The following is a 22,044-nucleotide window of genomic DNA, read 5'->3' on the forward strand; positions in this document are numbered from 1 at the left end:
TAATACTGAGAATCTATTTTGTGGCTTTTCCTTGATAGACCTAGATATCTTTTTTTAGGCTAATATTAAATTTTCTTCCATTTCCTGATAACACACTTTACTATCTATAACTAAATAGTCAAGATTTGATTTTAACTTTTAAAAACAAAATCATTAATTATTCATTAATTGGAAGGAGGAAGAGTGGTAGGGAAACAGCAATAGTAGAAGGCTTGTGAAGTTTATAACCAAACTACAGAGGAGAAGCAGTTTATTCTACTTGTTATTTGTCCAGTTATTATTGCTCTTTTGTATACATTTCATACCTCATAGTTTTTGAAGTATTAAAGATTAAAACAACAACTTAGATGTAAAAGAGGTTCAGGGGTAAACAAATTTTTTTCATGTGAATTTTATGAATTAGGTAATTGATGTAATAGGCATCTCCAGAATAGTGCATTTTTAATCCCATAATGATGGGCCAGAGGAAAAAAGCAATAAAAAGACTATTGATCTCAGGTTTTCCTTTGTGAGTATTGCTGGGGAAGAGAATATGTATATAGAATCATGTAACTGATCAAAGTATTTAAAGGAAAATTTGATTAAAGTACATGGGGAAATAGATAGCAAAACTAAATAGCTGAGGATTTCAATGTGCTACCCTTTTCCAAACTAGACTAATCTAACCAAAAAGATAAGCCAGAAAGAAGTTAAGAACTTAATAGAATTTTAGAAAAAGTAGATATGATAGATCTCTGGCAATTGCTGACTAGGAATCAAAAAGATTATATACATGTCTCAGCTATGTGTATATTTTATACACATATTAGTATATTTATTAAATCAATATATATCTGTGTATATGTGTGTGTATGTGTACACCCATACATAAAAAAGTATATTTAACAAAATTTTCCATGTACTAGGTGAAGTGACAGTTCAGCAAACTATGGCATGCAAGCCAAAGTCAACTTGCCAGTTGTTTTCATACAGCTCCTGAGCTAAGAATGGTTTTATATTTTAAAATAAAGTTATTGTATGTAAGAATGTAAAAGCCATACTTAGCTGGGAGGACTGGAGGAAGATGCAGAATTGGCCTTCTATCTATATATAGTTTTCCAATTCCTTGCTAGGATATAAAAATCTCAAAGCAAGATGGAAAATTAGAAATATGAAACACATGCTTTATGAACCATAACACAAAAATTTTCCATCAGCAAAGGTCTCTTGAAGAAAAGAGTCAAACATAAATGATTAAATAATTTAATTCTAAAAAATTGGTGGGTCAAAGGACAAATAATAGAACTAATAAATACTTTTTAATCAAAGAAAATGACACAACAAAGAAAGTGAGAGAACATGCCAAAACTTTTGAGATGTAGACAAAGCAATCCCTAGGGGAAAATTTATATCTCTGAACACTTTCATCAACAAAAAAAACAGAAAGAATAGATCAATAAAGTAGGCATACATTTTTTAAAAAATAGAAAAGCAACAAATCAAGAAACCTAACTAACTACAAAAAAAAGAATTTATGAAAATCAAGTAAGAAATTAACAAAATTGAAATCAGTAAACCCAGGGTTTATTAAAACCGAGGGATTTGGGGGAGGGAGAATAATTTTTAAAAAGGCAAAACATTAACTGGTCTGTTTTGTTTTGTGTTCTTTTGTTTTAAGAAAAGAAAACCACATTTTTAATTAAAAAATGAAAATAGAAGCTTCATTACAAATGAAGGAGAAATAAAATATTAAAAACTATTCTCCTTAATTATATGCCAACAAAACTGATAGCATGAATGAAATGGGTGGATATTAGCAAAAAAATATAAATAGTCAAATTAACAGAACAAGAAATAGGTAGTTTAAATAATCCAATCTCACAGAGCAATTGAACAAACCATGAATGAACTCCAGAAGGGGGCGGAAACGTGACCAGATGAATTACAAGTGAATTCTACCAAATGTTTAAAGGACAGTGCATTCAGTATAATATAAACTGCCCGAATAGGAAAAGAAGAAATGCTGTCAAATGCTTTCTGTAATTAAAAATATGGTCTTGACTTCTAACCTTGAGAGAGAACAAGCAGAGAAAGAAAACTATAGAATAAACTCCTAATGAATTTTTAAAAAATATTGAAGACAATGTTAGCAAATGGTTCACAGCAACAAATTAAAAAGACTGTGTACTATGACCAGATTGGATTTATACTAGGAATGCATGAATAAGGAAGAAATCACATGGTTATTTCAATAGATGCAGAAAAGGCTTTTTAACACAAAGTACCCTTTTGTAAAAAACAAACCAAAAAAAAAAACCCCACTCTAAAGCATAGGAATAAGTAGACCTTTCCATAATATGATAAATGGTAGGTTGGCTGTAAAATAAAGAGCCAACATTATTACATAATGGAAGAAGGCTAGAGGCCTTACCATTACAATCTGGGTATATCAAAGATACCCTTTTCATCACCACTATTATTTGATACAGTGCTAGAAATGCAAACTGTAACAATGAGGAAAAGAAAATAAACCGAGGAAATAAACATAGGTAGAGAGGAAACAAAAGTATCACTTTTTACAGATACCATGATGTTCTACCTAAGAACCCTAGAGATTCAGATAAAAAAATAATTAAACTAAAATCAACTTTTCTGTTTATTAACAACAAAAAAGAAAATCCAACTGTAAAAGATAGAAAGAGAAACTCTATTAAAATAATGATTGGTTATGATCGAGCCATTCCAGTACAATAAAAATGACAGTACTACCTAAATGAATTCATTTATTCAGTACCATATAAATCAGATTACCAAAACGTAGCTTTTTAGAACTAGAAAATATAAAATTCTTTTGGAGGAATAAAAAAATCAAGAAATTCAGAGAAAAAAAATGAAAAAAGAATGGCAACAAAGAGTACCTTACACTGTACTACAAAACAATAATAATGAAAACTTTTGGTACTCATTAAAAGCTAGAACAGTTAGAAAATGGACCAGATATACAGTATAAGAGTCAAGAAACAAATGAACATGGTAGCGTTGTTTTTGTTACTTCTCCTCACCCCTACCACCCAGCAAATTAAATCCCTAGTGAAGTAAAGACTCAATATTCAACAAAAACTGCTGGGCAAACTGGAATCTAGTCTGGAAAAAATTAGGTTTAGACCAACATACCATATATCACAATAAACTCCAAATGGATACAGTACCTAAATATTTTGAAAATCACATTATAAACAGAATAGAGGGGCAGGGAAGGAGATACTTTCACAATTATAGATTGAGGAAGAGTTCTTGACCAGAGAAGAGATAAGGAAAGAAAATGAGCAGCTTTTAATAAGACCGAAAAGCTTATGTATAGACAAATTGATGCAGCTAAAATTAGAAAGGGAACAGATAACTGGGGGAAAATTTTTTTTGGCAACTTTCCCTGATAAAGGACTAATATCCAAGTTATTTAGGGAACTGATGCAAATATATAAGAGCAGAAGCCATTACCCAATAGATAGGAAGTTCTCAAAAGAAGAAATATAAGCTATTAGCACATTAAAAAGGTGCTCCAAATCACTAATAATAAAAGAAATGTGAATTAAAATAATTATAAGTTTCTTCCTCATACTCATTAAATTGACAGAGGACGAAGAAGAAAAATTACTTTTATTTGAAAGGTTTTGTTGGAGGACAGACACACTAATGCACTGTTGGTGGTACTATGAATTTGTTCTAGCCATTCTGCAATTCGAAACTATTTCCAAATAGATGTTAAACTGAATGATCTTTGATTTTGTTGTGCCACCAGCAGATATGTATCCCAAAGAGATCACAGAAAACAGAAATGTACCTATATATACAAAGTCATTTATATCAGAACTTTCTATTTTAACCAAGAGCTAGAAAATGAGGGGATGCCTGTCAGTTGGAGAATGACCAAACAAATTATGGTGTATGAATGTAATGGGATATTATTGTATTGTGGAAAAAAAATGGTGAAAGGGATGGATTCAGAGAAAACTAGGAAGCCTAGTATGAACTGATGCAAAGTGAAGTGCAGAATCAGGAGAACAATTTATATAATGACTACAACATTGTAAAGAAATATAGCCTTGAAAAATTTAGAACCTCTTATCAATTCAGTGATCAGTCATAACTCCAGAACACTTAATGGTGAAGTATGCTGTTAAGTTCCTGATACTTGATAGACTACTAGACATCCAGAATGAGACATGTTTTGTCCTTTTTGTTGTTGTTGTTAGGCAATGGGGTTAAGTGACTTGTCCAGGGTCACACAGCTAGTAAGTGTTATGTGTCTGAGGCTGGATTTGAACTCAGGTCCTCCTGAATCCAGGGCCGGTGTTCTATCCACTGTGCCACCTAGCTGCCCAAGACATGTTTTCAGACATGAGTAATATGTGAATTTGTTTTGCTTTGTAATGAGAAAGGGTTTTGTTTTCTTTTAATTTGGAGGGTTAGGGTGGCTAATGATAGTGATGCCCTCCAGGAAAGAAAAGAGTCATTGAAACTATTTTTTTTTAATGCTCAGAAAAGAACAAAAGAAAGTTCAGGAGACACAAACAATTAGCACAACTTTGAAACCAACATATTTAATTTGTTATATAATTTTTTAAATAGTCTCATGTAATTTGCATTTTCACATGCAATATTCTTTTTCTCTTATATATGAAAATATTCATGTCTGTTGGTGTTTGTCTAGTTCAAAATAACAAAAAATAAAAATTTTTATTAAAAAGTTACATGCTGCAGGTCTTTTAGACGATACATTGTAGGTAAAGCAAATACCTCTATTAGTCACAATCAGTATCTGCATTCTGGTAAAGTAGAAAGAACCCTTTCTAACTTTATCGAAAGACCTAGATTTAAGACCTAGCTCTGCCATTTACTTGGGCAAGTCGCCTAATAAATGAATAATTAAATGAATGAATAAACAAATGAAAAGGCACTTATTTAGTAAGTGCTTACAATGTGCCAAGTCCTCTTCATAACACGGAAACAGTGTAGAAGAGGAAGGGGAAGGAAGGAAGGAAGGAAACAAGCATTTATGAAGAATCTACTATATGCCAGGCACCATGATAAGTGCTTTACAGATATCATCTTATTTGATCTTTATGACAGTACCTAAAGGAGGGTTCAATTGCGGGGCAGATGGCAAAGCCCAGAATTTCTTAAAGTTCAGTAGTGAAGTACATGGCAAGGTCCAAGAGTCCCTTAGGTATATCAACAAATCATATGGCAGCATCCATGTTTCTGGAGGGTATAGTGGCAGGGTATAATTTGAGGCCCTAGCAGTCTTCAAATGAGATAATATTTATGGAGTGCTTAGCACAGTGCCTGGAGCATACTGGGTGCTATATAAATGTTTATTCTCTTCCCCCTTCTTGTACCCTTTCAGAAAGATAGTAGTTGGTGTGAGCAGCAATATCTACTACTAGGGCAGGAGGTCTGGAAGGTTCTGGCATACCATCATTGGGAAGTGAGGAGTGGATCATACTATGAGTTAGAACAGGGATTCTTCATTCTCGCCCACAGGGATTAGGAAGGGGACATTAATTTCTCTGATCTTCATTTTCCCCATGTGTAAAAAAGAAATCTGGATACTTCCATTACCTATTTCTACAGGTTGCTATGAGGATTAAATGAAATCAAAGTACTTTACAATTTAAAGTACTATCAAAATTGAGCATTTTTTCTGTGCCTAGCATTATTCTAGCTACTGTTGGTAATACAAGAGATGTATAAAATATGTTCCCTACACTCAAGAACCTTAGTCTGTAGTCCCTGTGTATAGAATGATATATATTTCACTACTGTAATAGATCCATAATCTCACTGGCCTAGATATTCCTTCCAGTGTTGCTGATTGCAAACCATCCATGCCTGCCTATACTTTGTGACTTTTGTCCATGTTCTCTCATAGAAATTCATCTTGGGGGCTCACTCATTGTACTTGGTACCTTCCTGGTCTGATACTACATGGACACCAGTGAAACATAAATAAAGACTGTTCACTGATTATCCCTTATACTTGTGATCAGTCAGTTTTTTTTCAGTCATGCATTTCTTTGATAACATCTCTCATTTTGTAAACAATTCAAAAAAGATAAGATACTGTTTCTTACGACATACTATACAAATGTGAATTTTTGTAGTTAGTGTCATTATCATCATCATCACAACAATATTAATAAGATCACATTGCATATGTATAGTGCTTAGAATTATGAAAATTCGTTAACTCTACAGATACCCTGTACTTCAAAAATTGACCACTAATATCTACTCAGTTGTCAAGTCATGTTGATTTTTACCTTGGCAACATCTATTGCATTCATCCCCTTTTCACTGCTCACATAGCTACTCTTTGATTCAGGCAATTATCATTTCTTACCTGGAAATTGCAAGCAAGAAACTCTTCCCAGTCATTCTAACTTATAAAATTTCATAGGTGGTCTCTCCACTTCCATTCTCTCCCTTCTCCAATTACTATTCCTAAAGCACAGATTGGACCATGTCATTCTCTCTCTCAAGAAGCTTCAATGGCTCCATATTGCCTCTAGGATAGAATAGAAACTTTTTTATCTAGCACTTAAAGCCTTACGTATTCTGACTCCAACCTGTCTTTCCAGACTTGGCTCAGGTTACTTTCCTCTAGTCTCATTATTATCTTCCATACATTCTCCATTCCAAACAAACTGAACTACTAGATGTTCCTTCTCCATGACCTCCTGTCTCTCATTTCCATCCCTTTGCATAAGCTATTCACCTTGCCTGAAATATATTCCCTCTTTACCTCTACTTCAAAGATTTCTCACTCCCTTTAAGGATCTAACTAAATGCTACCTACTTATATACTGCTTCTCCTTATCTTCTTAGTAGTTGATACCCTTCAGTTTTTCCCCAATTACTTTATACCTTCTGGATTTCCTTTTATAATTTCCTGTGATGTAATACTAGCCCATTCCTTCTTATCCCAAACCTATCCTTAAGCTTATACCAAACATAGCTATTTCAAGTCTTCTTTGGTAGCAGTCTTTACATATTAGTCCAAGTATTTTCTCATCACTAAAAGAGCTCCTGAAATAACGTCTCTAATATGAAGCCATTTTAGATAAAACAGAGAAGAGCTGACTGAGGCATCTTGATATGGTGGAGAGAATTTTAGATTAAGGGTTAGGAGATCTAAAGTTTCATTCTGGTCTATCACTTAATTAGTTTTTGTGACCTTAAAAAAGGCCTCAGATATCTTTCTGAATTCAATCCTATGCCCTAGACTCATTCCACTCAATTTAAATATGAAAATTCCATGACTGAACTCCTCAGTATGTATTTTCTCAATTACCCCTAAATTGCTTATCAGTGTACCTCAATACATCATCTTCATGTTTTTCTTCTACTGTCTTTATACCTCTTATGTATAGCTACATCAGCATATTTGTTTTAAGTTGTAAGCTCCAAGAGGACACATACCAAATCAGTATACTTCTCTTGGTATAGTTTTCTGGGTAAATAGTCACTTAGTAAATGTTCTTGATGGTGAAGGTGTTTATTTAAAATGCCATACCTATCTGAAAACATTTGAGTAGGTTTAATAATCACTTTAAAATCCTATTAACTACATTAAGTTTTTTTATATGAATATGAAATAGCATAACAAAGTGAATAGAATGCTGGCTTGGAGTTGGGAAGATTAGGGTTCAAATCCAGCATCTGACATATATACAATATTCTGCCCTGGTCAATTTACCAACTTACTTAACCTCTGCTTGTTTCAGGCAAATCCAATCTAGGAATGTGGAAGAGAAAATTACCATACTGAAAGTTTACCAAATTGATGAAATCACAGATCTTGCATCTTTGTATATGAAATAAAAACAATAATAATATTGTAATTAAGTTACAAAGCAGTTTATTTTATAAGAGATAGTTAACAGGTGATATTAAAAAATGCATATATGGTTCAAGAATTTTTTTGAATTATGAGATTATGTAGTTTTTCAAATAGACCATTTTCTGTGATTAGGTTCTTGTGTTTGAAATTATGGTCATATGTAGGAGGTCTCAGGCAATACATTTCTTCTCAACAGTTTAGAAGAATTCAGTTTTTTCTCTTTTTGTAAACTTCCTTATAGGATATGGTTATACGAGCACTTCGACAAACTAATAATAAAAGTATAGAAGCAGCAATTGAATTCATTAGTAAAATGAGTTACCAGGATTCTCGAAGAGAACAAATGGCTGCAGCTGCTGCTAGACCTGTTAATGCAGGCCCAAAACCACCAGGTATGTTCATCCAAACATCTTTCTCTGGATTTTTTCATGACAGTAGCTTCCATTATCATAGAAGTATTTGTTTTAGGTTTTTTTCCTTGCTTTTAGAAAATAAATTATTTTTTCTAATTCTAGAAACTGATAAGCCCGATTTAGAATAATTTTGTTATAATTTTGTCTATTAAATTTTACTCTTAATTTCTCATCATGGCGTAGAGATGGCCTTGAGTTCTCAAAGGCAATGCCCATATAATTTAAGTTGTGAATATGGGCCTGGCAGCGGTGTTATATGTCTTTCATCTGAGGATCCAAAGAGGCTCATTACTACAGTATTGATGACCTAGATGATGGATTGTTTTCAGCCACAGCAGTTCTTAAGGACCATCTACTAAAGCTAGAAGAATTGTGATCTGATGTCAAGAGTGCTCATGAGAATGAAATCATGGGTTCTTAAAGAGCTGAAGTACAGTTATAATTTTGTACTAAAATTACTACTACTGGGTTATACAGTGGTTGACCTATAGGCCTTTTTTCTCTGTCTCTAGGTCCCTTTACAAACTATTCTTTCATAATTTTGGGGTTTTGTTTATTTTATTAATTGGTAATTGGAGAATTCTAATTTTATTTGGTGCCTAGCTATTATAATTTGTTCTATCCTTTTCTCTAAGTATGAACCATATTGATATGTTAAAGTCACTGTAATGTTATCAATCATAACTTTAGGAAGAAAGTAAATAAATTTTAGTTAATGGTCACAGTATTTTGCACCAAAATTTACAAAAATTCTATGGCTTTCTCTCTTTTGTTTTTTGACATCAGGGAATGTACAGCAATCAGTTAACCGAAAACAAAGCTGGAAAGGTTCTAAAGAATCTTTGGTCCCTCAAAGACATGGTCCACCACTGGGAGAAAGTGTAGTTTTTCGCTCTGAAAGTCCTAACTCTCAAACAGATGTAGGAAGACCTTTATCAGGATCTGGTATAGCAGCATTTTCTCAGGGTCATCCTGGCAATGGACAGAGAGTTAACCCACCACCACCTCCACAAGTAAGGAGTATTACCCCTCCTCCACCACCTCCAAGAGGCCAGACTCCCCCTCCAAAAGGTACACCACCTTCATCATGGGAATCAAACTCTCAAACAAAACGTTATTCTGGGAACATGGACTATATAATTTCTCGTATTTCTCCAGTGCCACCTGGGACATGGCAGGATAGCTACCCTCCACCATCTCTAAACACTTCCCCATTGAATCCTTCTACTCAGGGACAAAGAAGCATTAATTCTGTCCCTGTTGGCAGGCAACCAATCATCATGCAAAGTTCTAACAACAAATTTAACTTTCCGTCAGGAAGACCTGGAATTCAGAATGGCAGTGGTCAGAATGATTTCATGATGCATCAGAATGTTGTCCCAGGTGGCTCTGTGAATCGTCAGCCTCCCCCTCCATATCCTTTATCTCCAACCAATGGGCAGAGTCCTTGTACTTTACAAATACAAACTGGAGGACCTGCTACTTCTTCACCATACACAAATGGAAACATTCCTTCATCTATGATGGTGCCAAATAGAAACAGTCACAATATGGAACTTTATAACATAACTGTACCTGGATTACAAACATCCTGGCCTCAGTCATCATCTGCTCCACCCCAGTCATCACCTGGTAGTGGACATGAGATCCCTGCATGGCAACCTAACATTCCAGTGAGATCAAATTCTTTCAATAACCCATTAGGAAACAGACCAAGTCACTCTGCTAATTCTCAACCTTCAGCTACAACAGTAACTGCTATTACACCAGCCCCTATTCAGCAGCCAGTGAAGAGTATGCGTGTCTTAAAACCAGAACTTCAGACTGCTTTAGCACCTACTCATCCTTCTTGGATTCCACAACCAATTCAAACCACACAGTCAATCCCTTTTTCTGAGGGTCCATCCTCAACTATGGCAGTTATGCCACCTGTTGCTGAGGCTCCAAATTATCAAGGCCCTCCACCACCATATCCAAAACATTTACTACACCAGAATTCATCTGTTCCTACATATGAATCAGTACCCAAACCTAGCAAAGAGGATCAACCTTGTTCACCTAAGGAAGATGAGGGGGAAAAGAATTATGAAAATACTGATAGTGGAGATAAAGAAAAGAAACAGATTACAACTTCACCTGTCCCTGTTAGAAAAAACAAGAGAGATGAAGAGAGAAGGGAATCTCGTATTCAGAGTTACTCTCCTCAGGCATTTAAATTCTTCATGGAACAGCATGTGGAAAATATACTCAAGTCTCATCACCAACGTCTTCATCGTAAGAAACAACTAGAGAATGAAATGATGCGGGTAAAACATTTTTTAAAATCTCCTTTGAAATTGTGTGAACATCTGAATACATGTTTATTTAAAGATGATATCGCCCAACATATTTACATTTCAAATTATTGACTAATATAAAAATGACACCAGTTGATTTTGATTAGCTTTAATATTCTGAGCATTAGCACAAATCTCATAGCATTTTAATTTTGTATTTATTATTTATTTGATGCATTCTTCCACAAATTTTGGCTTGCATCAAGTTGGATGTCATTACACTATGTAATTTTGGCATGATTTTAAACTCTATGGAAAATGGGTAAGGTTTAGTTTTAGAATTTTGCATGATAGTTGGTTGTACTTAAAACCCAGAAACATGAGTCCTTTTCTTTTTTGCGTTATTAAACATTTAGTTGAATTAGTTAATTTCTGGAATTGACATTTTATTCATTGTTAGAACCCATTAAATTTCATTTGAAAGTTTGCCAAGGCCAGTCCTTTGTTTTTCCATCTAACATTTAATTTATTAGAATGATTCAATGTATTTAATTTATTAATTGAAGAAAAATTAAACTACTCCATTTCTAGTACCAGTAAATATTTTTTTTTCTCATGAAGATATATCACTCACTCAATCTAGAGATATAGTTTATGGTTTTCTACTTTAATTCAATTGGTTTCTTCATTAGTATATTTGTTGATAGTCTTAGTAGCTTGTGCACATAATTAAATTTCTCTCTGCCTCTGTTATAGTCCTCTTAATATTGATAATCTAGAATGTGCTTATTGAAGTAGCCCCTTAATGAAATATTATGTTTTTAAATTACTGCTTTTAAAACATGTAGAAAGAGGAATATTTTCACATACTTGATCAAGCCATTTGCTTTAAGTTGTATTTTTAAATCTGAGTTTCACAATATTTATATTAATTTAAACTGATTTTTGTTGAGTTTTGATAAGTGCCTTTAAAATGTTTTTGACTTTTGTGTATTTTAGCAAGTAAGATTTCTTACTAAAGTCTGTCTAGGTTTATTTTCTTAGTTTATTTTTCCTTTTTCCTCTTCACTTTCACTAATAGCTGATTTAAACTATTAAGGTGTTGGAAGCTTTGCTGACTTCTGTAGCCTCCATTACTGTGTAGGCAAGTAAGATTTCAGAGCACCAGTTCTCTATTAAGACTAGCATGACGCCCTTTTTAAAACTGCATGAAAATATGCATCATAACAGAAGCATGAGGTTGCTACATTTTAACTAGTCTTTAATCTTAAATTTCCTTAATTCTAATTTTAAAAATTGAATTCTACTTCTCTATAGAGCTTTTAATTATCTTATGTATTAGCGGAGAAGGCAGTTGTCATTCCCTCTTAGTTTTTCATCTGTGTTCTTTTTTTAAAAGTTTTAAAGTTGATCTTTTCTTCTTCACTTTCCTATATTATCTTGTGTTGGATTGAATATTGTTTTACAACATTTGTTAGTGAATGAGCCTAAAATATGTCTGGTGACCAAAAAAACCCCAAAACATCCATTTTAATTAAGAAAGAAGTATTTCTTCCATTATACATTAACATGGAATCTTCAAGATCATCCTTATTTTGGTTCCCTAAGAGGATAAAGGGGAAAGCTGAGTATTAAAGGCTGCTGTCTTGCTTCTCTTTGAAAATAGTGATTAATAGATGGTTAGGCTAGGAGAAACTACCTACTTTCATTCTTAATACATTAGTTGCAGAAGAATCAACCAAGCTGGGGTGAAACTATTTTTTTTCTCTTCATGGGAGAAGGAGAACATGAGAGAAGCCGCCACCACCACCTATTTCACAGCATTGGATAGAAAGGCAAAGTGGGTCACCTGGAATAAGAGAGAGGGGTATTTGAGGGCTTGGGCACACCACAAAGAGAGGGCATTTTATGGAGGGTGAGTGTCTCTCACAGTTTAGTCATGATTTGGGATGGAATACGCATGGGGGGGCAGATGAGAATGCATGTTGAAAGCTGTCTCTTATGGTGCTTAGCATATGGGACGTTTTTGTTTAGGAGAGTGTCTTAGGGAGGGTAAGGAAACTGACCGCCATTACTCTGTCCTTGTTCCTAATAGCAGAATCCTGTCAGCACACTCACCTTGTAAATCATGTTTTAACTATTTCTTGAAATGCACATCTGACATTTAATTTTCTCTTGTGTCTTATAGATTTCTAACATGCTTTATTAAAAATTACTCCATACTTAACCTTCAAGTTACATGCCTGATTTTTCTATATATTTCTAAATGTATAATAAAAACAGTAGGGGGGAAATCTCTCAGTTTCAGGATCTAATACTTTGTTTGTTTGTTTAGGTTGGGTTATCCCAAGATGCCCAGGATCAAATGAGAAAGATGCTTTGCCAGAAGGAGTCTAATTACATCCGCCTTAAGAGGGCTAAAATGGACAAATCCATGTTTGTGAAGATAAAGACACTAGGAATAGGTGCATTTGGTGAAGTTTGTCTAGCAAGAAAAGTGGATACTAATGCTTTATATGCAACAAAAACTCTGCGGAAGAAAGATGTGCTGCTTCGAAATCAAGTCGCTCATGTCAAAGCTGAGCGAGATATCCTTGCAGAGGCTGACAATGAATGGGTCGTTCGTCTGTACTATTCATTCCAAGATAAGGATAATTTGTACTTTGTAATGGACTACATTCCTGGGGGTGATATGATGAGCCTACTAATTAGAATGGGTATCTTTCCAGAAAATTTGGCAAGGTTCTACATAGCAGAACTTACCTGTGCTGTTGAAAGTGTTCATAAAATGGGTTTCATTCATAGGGATATTAAACCTGATAACATTTTGATTGATCGTGATGGTCATATTAAACTGACTGACTTTGGCCTCTGTACGGGTTTTCGATGGACACATGATTCTAAATACTATCAGAGTGGTAAGTAAGTCATAAAAACATTCATCTGTACTAATATATTAATATGGGCTGGTAAATCAGAGTGATAAAGTAGAAAGATGAAAAAATTGGAAGTCAAGAACACTAGATTCTAGTCCCGTCTCTGCTTTATAACTTTGGATAATAGTACTAACTGTTATTGTCAATTTATAACAACTATTTAAATTTATGTAGTGCTCACAACAACACAGAGGTAGGTAATGTGCAAGTATTATATTCCTCATTTTACAGATGAGAAAACCAAGGCACCAAAAAATAAAATGTCTAGGGTAAAAGCACTAGTAAATGGATCTTAAATATGTATCTTCTAACTCACAAGTTAAGTGCTAGTCATTTAACTGTAGGTTTCAGTTCCTCATCTAGGCCAGTGAAGAGTTTGGATTGTACTTGAGGGTCCTTTTTATATGAAAAATTATATTTTTATGACTATAGGTAGATGAAATTAAGACATTTAAGTGGTGCAACAGATGCCTAAACTTGTATCACTATTCCCCATCATCATAGTTTTACTTTTAAGTTTGTTTAAAACAGTGAGAAGTCTCCTGAAAAAGTTTTCTTTATCTTGCCTGTAAATCTATATTTACTGATCACTTAATGTTAGACAGATTACTTAATTTTTTACCTTACTAAATGGTACTGACATTTGATAAAGTCTCATGCTGAATCTTTTGGCTTTGGGAATTTGCTAAGTGCTTTGAGATTAATTTATCCATTCACCAAGCATTAATTGACTGCTGTACATCTGATACAGGGCTAGGCTTTGAGGATACAAAGACAAATAAAAAACTATCTCTGCATTTAAGTAGCATTCTTTTTTTTTTTTTTTTTTGCAAGATAGTTGAGAATGGAACTTGTAAACAGAAAGTTAAATACAAAATAAATTCAAAGTTATTTCCTGAGGTTAGGACACTAGCAACTGGAGGGATCAGGGTAAGCTTCCTGTCCTACAGGTAGCACTTGAGCTGAGATTTGGAGGAACATAGTGATTCAATCAGCTGGAGTTGAGGATGTACATCAGAAACAGCTGGTATAAAAATGTGGAAGTAATCTAAGGTAGAAAGTCACATGAGACAGCAACAAAGCAAGCTAGTTTATCTGTAATGCACAGTTTAATTTGTGAAGTAGAATATTGTGAAATAACACTCTGGCAAGTGGGAGCCAAAAAGTGAAAGGTTCAAAGACTGAGAATTTGTTTTTTCCCTAGAGGCAAGAGTCAGCCATTGCATCTTCTTGAGCAGGGAAATATTATCAGACCTGTGCTTTAGCAATGTCAATTTGGCATTTGTGTAGGAGCTCTTAGAGAAGGGAGACAAACTGAGACCAGTTACGAAGCTGTTGTTAACAGTCCAGATAATAGGTGATAAGAGCCCAAACTAAGACAAGAGCCATGTAAGTGGAGAGAAGATGATAGGTAGGAGATTTATAGAGGATGTAAATTGTTGATCCTTTGCAATTAATTGAATGGGAGAGACTGAGAATAGTTGAGCCTGCAAACCTGGGTAACTAGAAGGATGGTAATGGGAGATTGGCCATGCCTCAGCAGAAGTAAAGTTAGGAAGAAAAGCAAGTTTGGAAATGATCTCTTGTTTTGGACACAGAAAGTTTGAAATGCAAAGGGGACACCTACTTGGATATATGCCAATATATCCCCTTTAATGTAGCGTAGGCATTTGGTGATCCAGATCTGGAGTTCACCAGAAAGATTTGGATCTATAGATCTGAGAATCATCTGCAGAGAGCATAGTTGAACTCATGGCTGTTGATGAGATCACTGAGAGACTGTAGAGAAAGAGAAGAGGACCCAAGACAGAGCCCTGGGGTACACCATTCCTAAATGGGATGGAACATGGATAATAATTGGCCAGAGAATGACCACAAGACCATTGCTGTCCACTCTTTGTGTGTAGGTTTCTTTCTGTCCTTTTTATCCACCCTTCAGATTTGCCCTGTAACTTCAACTCAGACAGTGATAACATCATTAAAGAGTATAGTCAATGTCTAGCCATCACCTTTGAATTGGCAAGCATTGTGTCTTCTCTTAAACTGGTACATGAAGAGAAAAATATTGTTGACCATAGGTTCATAAATCCCATACTAGAAGAGCCTTCAGAGGCAATATAGTCTAAACTCCTCATTTTAGAATTGAGGAAACAGGGGCCTAAAAAGGATAAGTGATTTGCCATAAATCACCTTAGTCGTAAGCATCAAAGGTGGGATTAGAACCCTGAACTATAAGATCAAAAAGTTTAGTTCAAATCATTCATTTAATTCTTACCCTTATTACCAAGTAACTTCCTGAATGTTTTAAATGTTATTATATAGGTGATCATCCACGTCAAGATAGCATGGATTTCAGTAATGAATGGGGTGACCCAGCCAACTGTCGATGTGGTGACAGACTGAAACCTCTAGAGAGAAGAGCAGCACGCCAGCACCAACGTTGTCTGGCACATTCACTGGTTGGGACTCCCAATTATATCGCTCCAGAAGTGTTGTTACGAACAGGTACCATACTTTTTGCTGTTAATTTATAAGTGTTACCAGGTACCATACTTTTGCTGTTAATTTATAAATGTTACATTCATGTAGAATAAACAGAACCTGTTTTAGAACATACCTTACTTTATCAGATTTGTAATAAAAATGTTCATGTTATTGAAATCTGTGTAATAAAACAAAGCATTTTTATAACTTAATATTCTTATGCTTAATGATATTTATTTTTAAATTGTTATTGTTATTGGATCTGTATATGTATAACCTTCCTTTAATGTAGCATACTGGCATTTTATTTTAGGCTATACACAGTTGTGTGATTGGTGGAGTGTTGGTGTAATTCTTTTTGAAATGTTGGTGGGGCAGCCTCCCTTCCTGGCACAGACACCATTAGAAACACAAATGAAGGTAAGGTAAAAGTCTATATAATAATATCTTATTGCATGTCAACTTACATATCCAGTCATAAGTCTTATTTAATATTTCCTAATATATTTGGTTTTTTGGTTTTGTAGTTCATAACATATTAGTAGCAACAAATTAGTCAGGAGAAGGAGGAAAAGATTATTAAAGGCAGACACAGTTGTGGCAGATGTGCAAAAGAGGCCTAAAAAAGTAAAAGCCAAACCAGAATTGTTATTACTACATAGTACAATAATGGATTTTCATAATAACAACTATGTCATCAAAGAAAAGGTTGAGTAATTTAATAGAGGACATTGAATATAAAGTTTTCATTATCCTCTAGGAGGATATTTAAGGTCTTTCTCTGATACCTTATCATGGAATGGTGGTTACTATGGGTTCTGAAAAACTGTGCCAATAGAGTACAAATATTGGCAGGTCTTAGTAAGCTGGAAAGGCTTCAAGTACTTGCAGGTGATGGGTTTTGTGTCTGTTGTCTGGGGCTTAACCTTGCTGAGTTCAGAGAGGATGTGTCACGAAGTTGGACTTAGAGTATTGGGGTTTTGAGCCAAAGAAAACCTTGAAGACCATTTTTTGAATTCTAGACAGGTTGTAATGAGCATCGAGTAGAGAGTGACACCATGTTGACCCCTTTCATACATACTTGAAATACGGAAATATTCTCTATAAATCCATGGTTACTTCCCCAATATCCTATTCTGATGCCTCACCATGGCAGAAGATATCAATTAGATCTCAAAGACCAGGCCAGTAGACTGCAGTATCTGACAGATAACTACTATAGATAACTACCATACTGGAAAGCCTCTGAGTTGGAGTCTGATAAAAAAACTATAGTTCTTTTGTCCAAGGACCAGTGTAAATAACAAATAGTTAACATTTGTATAGCAATTTAAGGTTTTCAAAGCACTTTACAAACATATATTTGATCCTCAAAACAACACCAGAAGCTATTATTATCCTGTTTTACAATTGAGGAAACAGAGGCTGACAAAAGTTAAGTGACTTGCCAAAGGTCACATAGCTAGTATGCTCCTAAAGCTGGATTTAAATTCAGTTCTTCCTGACCCCCAGGTCCAGTGCTTTATCCATTGTGCCAAGTAGCCACCTCACCTAGCTGTTAGTTAGCTAACTATGGAGAGGATCATTATTAGAAGTTTAGCCCCAGCTTTTGAATGGTTGAAAACTTTTAAAAATAAACCTGCATACAACCTCATATTGGAGTGTAAAGGGGGCAGGGCTGAGAAAGGTTGGAAATACTTGTCTGGTTAAAATCTCAGTGCTGTTGAGTTTCATTACATGTAAAATGGATCACATTTTATTCTCGTAGACTTTTATAACATTTTTTTCTCCAAGGAGTTCAGCTGATGTATTTATTAACCACTTTATTTAATATTTTGGGTTTTTTTAATATAAAAAATGTAATTAGTTGTCTAAAGTAGCTTCTTTTTTACCTTATATTTCAAGGTTATCAACTGGCAAACAGCTCTTCACATTCCACAACAAGCTAAACTGAGTCCAGAAGCCTCTGACCTAATTATTAAACTTTGTCGAGGACCAGAAGACCGCTTAGGGAAGAATGGTGCTGATGAAATAAAAGCTCATCCATTTTTTAAAGCAATTGATTTCTCTAGTGATCTGAGACAGCAGTCTGCTTCATACATTCCTAAAATCACACACCCAACAGATACATCAAATTTTGACCCAGTTGATCCAGATAAATTATGGAGTGAGGATAATGATGAAGGAAATATAAATGACACTCTTAATGGATGGTATAAGAATGGAAAGCATCCTGAGCATGCTTTCTACGAATTTACTTTTCGAAGGTTTTTTGATGATAATGGCTATCCATATAATTATCCCAAGCCTATTGAATATGAGTACAATAATTTACAAGGTTCAGAGCAACAGTCAGATGAAGATGATCAGCACACAAGGACGGGGGTCAAAAATGGTGATTTAGTTTATGTTTAGCACACTGGAAAGTAATTGAACTACATTTCTATGGCAGTTATTTTGCAAAAAGACCTCAACCATATTATGAGGTTTCAAGAGAAAAATTATGCAAACATGACAGAGCTATTTATTTTTGCTCTGTGTACATTATTTTGTTTCCCCAAATTATAGGGAATTTATTTCAACTATTAATTTATTCCAGCATTGTTAATCAGTAATTTAGGAAAAAATGTTACAAGGAAAATTAAATTATGAACTGAATTTTGTGATCAGTTCTTGGTACTTTAAGTACTTAAAACAAGGAAATAGTGATTTGTTTAAAAGGAGATGCCTGTTATATATTTGTACATATACTAAGTAATTTTAAAATAAAAAAAACTTTCGGAATTTTGGAAAGACAGTTAACCTTGCTTTTAACCAAATAAGAAATATATCCCACATTTACAGTTCTTTTCATAACCTTGGTTTTGATACAAAGCTAGGTGTTGCTAGCTCTTTGCTACAATATAAGCTAGAAAAATTAAGCCATCTGGTCAGTGTATGTTCTGAGAGCTGATGATAATCTGAATAATTCACATCCTGGAACTAGGAAATACAGGGTTGCAACAATGTCATTGTTTATCAGACGGGGGTAAAAGTAATAGTTAAAGTCTTTTTTTTTTTTTGTAATTGTAGTCCATCTATCTAATAGTATATTCAAAGTATTTTTAAAGCTTAGGAATTTTAGAAAACTATAGCACTACCAATTTTTTCTCTTATCTATATTGGTATGTTTTTTATATATTTCCATGTTTAAAAGGAAACAGCTGCCATACAAAAGACCTTTTAGACTAATATTTTTGTTATCATTTGTTTATGTTGTATTTCTTTTGTAGTTTTGAGCAAAATTGAGAACTTATTTTCAAGTTTCTGTAATTTCTTTGAAACTACTATCTTGAGTATCCTGTTCAGCAAATATTTACCAAGTGCCTACTATGTGCAGAGCACTGAGAGAAATACAAAGTTTAGAGGAGACTGTCTCTCTCACCGCTGAGCTTACAGTCTTCCTAGGGGGATAAAAGACATACAAAGATAACTATAATATATAAGTGCATTTGAAGTACAATATATAATGTCCAAAGGGGAAGGTCACTGCTGATGGGAATGAGGGAAGGCTTCATGGAGGAGATAGCATTTGTGTTGGGCTTTAAAGGCAGAAAAGCCAGGAAATTAGGAAAATTTCAGGAACATTATAAGGTTTATTTGTCAAACTCGAACTCAGAATAGTACTGCATTAGGAAAACATGATCTTTAAAAGAAAAATGTATTTGACTATAATAATCCTTTAAGACCTACTTAACTTTGGTGAAAGGATATGAATGTTTGTAGTTCTTTGGGGTGGGATGGGGAGTTAATTGCTAAGAAATTATTTTATACTTTGTGTAAAATGAATTCCCACTAACTTATTTAATTTTCATTAATATATAACTTATTTCAGCATCCTTATTGTGTGTAATGGTTAGGTTTCAAGGAAGACCTGGTGGTAAATTCTGCCCAAAATGCATTTAGCTTAGCTCTGGAGGTAAGGGGCAGATGGGAGAGTACTAGCAGGGTGCCAGTTAAAGTTGCCATTTTTATTTACCTTTCTTAAGCACCAATAAAGTAGAATTATGTTATATTAGAACTTTTAATTTAAAATTTAATTCATATACATAAATATGAAGAAGCTCAAAATTCCCTTTGTGATAGAACAACACAGTAAAACATGTTTTAAGTTGTTTCACTGAGATTTAGCTTAAGACATTTCTATAAGATCTATGAGTCTGTAAGATACATTCTTCTGTCCCCATACTTGCCTCTCTGCTGGTCTAAGTTTGAAACTCCCACCACTTTGTCTTGTTGAGGTTTTGATATAGGGAGAGGTTGCCTGAAAAATGCTTTAATTGTATTTTGTAGGCTGTTGATAGGATTCTTTCTAAGGCACATTTGCTCAGAGAGGTGTATGAAAATTAATTTTAATGGGATAACATTGTTCACTTAATGGAACAGTTACTCCTATAAAACTCTATGCAAAACAAATTAGCTGGTTAAAGAATTTCTAGTTCAGCTCTTGCTTCTTCATATAAGTAAATCTCTACAATTCTTAATTTACAGTCTGGGTTGTTTAATTCTCTTTACACTTCTTTTGCTTCTGGATCTCTGGGTGCAATACAGGGCAGAACTAGCTTCATTAATTTCTCACAAAAGCAGATACTTACCTCTCTTCTTTACCTTTGCCCCTACCCACCAATCCCCACTTCCCCCAAAAGAAAGGAAACATTTATAATGCTTATAACTTCCCAATTTTGGGAATTGTGCAACCCTTGTTTTCTAGGAATACGCTATCATAGCAGTATACATACCATATGTAGGTCATTGACATTTTCTAGATTTTTATTATCTACAATTCTAAAAGCTTATACGTACAGATTAACTTTAATCCTTAAATCTTATGCCAAATTCAATTCATATTGATTCATTGTAGACACTGGCACATCTGGGGGAGTGGGGGAGGAGCACAAAGATGTTCACAAATAGCAACTGAGAGACTATTAAAAATTTCCCAGTTGTTAGAAAAAAAAGAACTTACTGTCTTTCTTTAACTTGCCCATTTATCCATATAAATTGTATTTATAAAATGTGTTCTATAATCATGTAATTGTAAATATTATTGTTATGTATTGTTCGATGACGTTCTTTCCAAGGCAGGCCCTCTTGCTGTATCTTTTCTACCTTCATATTTGTAATAGAAATAGAGAATGTATGACTAGAAAGTCACTTTGAGACTGACTTTAAAAACAAGTTACCTTCTACTGTTGCAAAGTGCAAAACTGTGAGTGGAAATGGTTTCTTCTGATTTCAATAATAATGTTTAAAATGTTAGAAAATGCAGTGGATGGATTCCTAGACAATGCTGCTGTTGTTATCCCAAGGTACCATTAAACACTCTTCTCCCTCTCTCCCTTTTTTTTCTTCCCTCTCAATTCCTCTTTCCCTCCTTTCTTCCTTTCTGAGAAAAAAATATTTCTTTGGTGTTTAAAGTAAAACATTTAGTTTGTTTGCTTTAATTCATCCAAAGCTAAGAATAATTTGGGTCAACATTAGTTTAATATTTGTGAAGCGCCTTAAAGAAGTTCCTATGTGGAAGGCACTATACCAGTTTACTTTTATATTGTATTGTGTATATATGTATTTTGTATTAAAAAGTTTCTTCTTATAACACTACAGTTTTATAAAATTATACTTTGTTAGAAGGAATTGCAGCCTTGCAGTACTGAATTCTTTGACTATTTCTGAATGTAATAGTTACCAGTAATCAGTGACATTTTTTGACTGTTTTATGAATCTCTTTGTATTTTCTCAATCATTTTCTCTAGTGTAACATCTACTGGGATAATAAAAAAATATATAAAAATCTTTTACTCTGTAATATGTTTAGAAATTAACTATTATGCTGCTATATAAATATAATGCAGAACTCTTTGTTCTAAAGTTCATTCATCATTTTTTTCTTAGTAAAATAAATTTATAGTGATAAAGATATATTTTGTATAGCTAAGTATTTAGTATGTATACAACTCATTCATTACACAAATTAGTCCTGATTTAAATTCTTTTTACTTTTTAAAACATGTATA

General features: G+C 34.0%; 1 protein-coding gene across 1 annotated transcript in view; it reads left to right on the forward strand.

The window, feature by feature from the left end:
- LATS1 (large tumor suppressor kinase 1) overlaps positions 1-21,819 on the forward strand; it is a 44,416-nt gene extending 22,597 nt beyond the window's left edge. The window contains exons 3-8 of the mRNA XM_027857983.1: positions 8,124-8,274; positions 9,082-10,601; positions 12,907-13,489; positions 15,830-16,012; positions 16,305-16,411; positions 17,897-21,819. Coding sequence (XP_027713784.1) covers positions 8,124-8,274; positions 9,082-10,601; positions 12,907-13,489; positions 15,830-16,012; positions 16,305-16,411; positions 17,897-18,406 — 3,054 coding nt within the window. The 3' untranslated portion in view covers positions 18,407-21,819. The remainder of the gene's footprint in view (positions 1-8,123; positions 8,275-9,081; positions 10,602-12,906; positions 13,490-15,829; positions 16,013-16,304; positions 16,412-17,896) is intronic.
- The last annotated feature ends 225 nt before the right edge of the window (positions 21,820-22,044 follow it).

The sequence above is a fragment of the Vombatus ursinus genome, unplaced genomic scaffold (genome assembly GCF_900497805.2).
Source record: "Vombatus ursinus unplaced genomic scaffold, bare-nosed wombat genome assembly UNPS02012602.1, whole genome shotgun sequence".
Lineage (NCBI taxonomy): Eukaryota > Metazoa > Chordata > Mammalia > Diprotodontia > Vombatidae > Vombatus > Vombatus ursinus.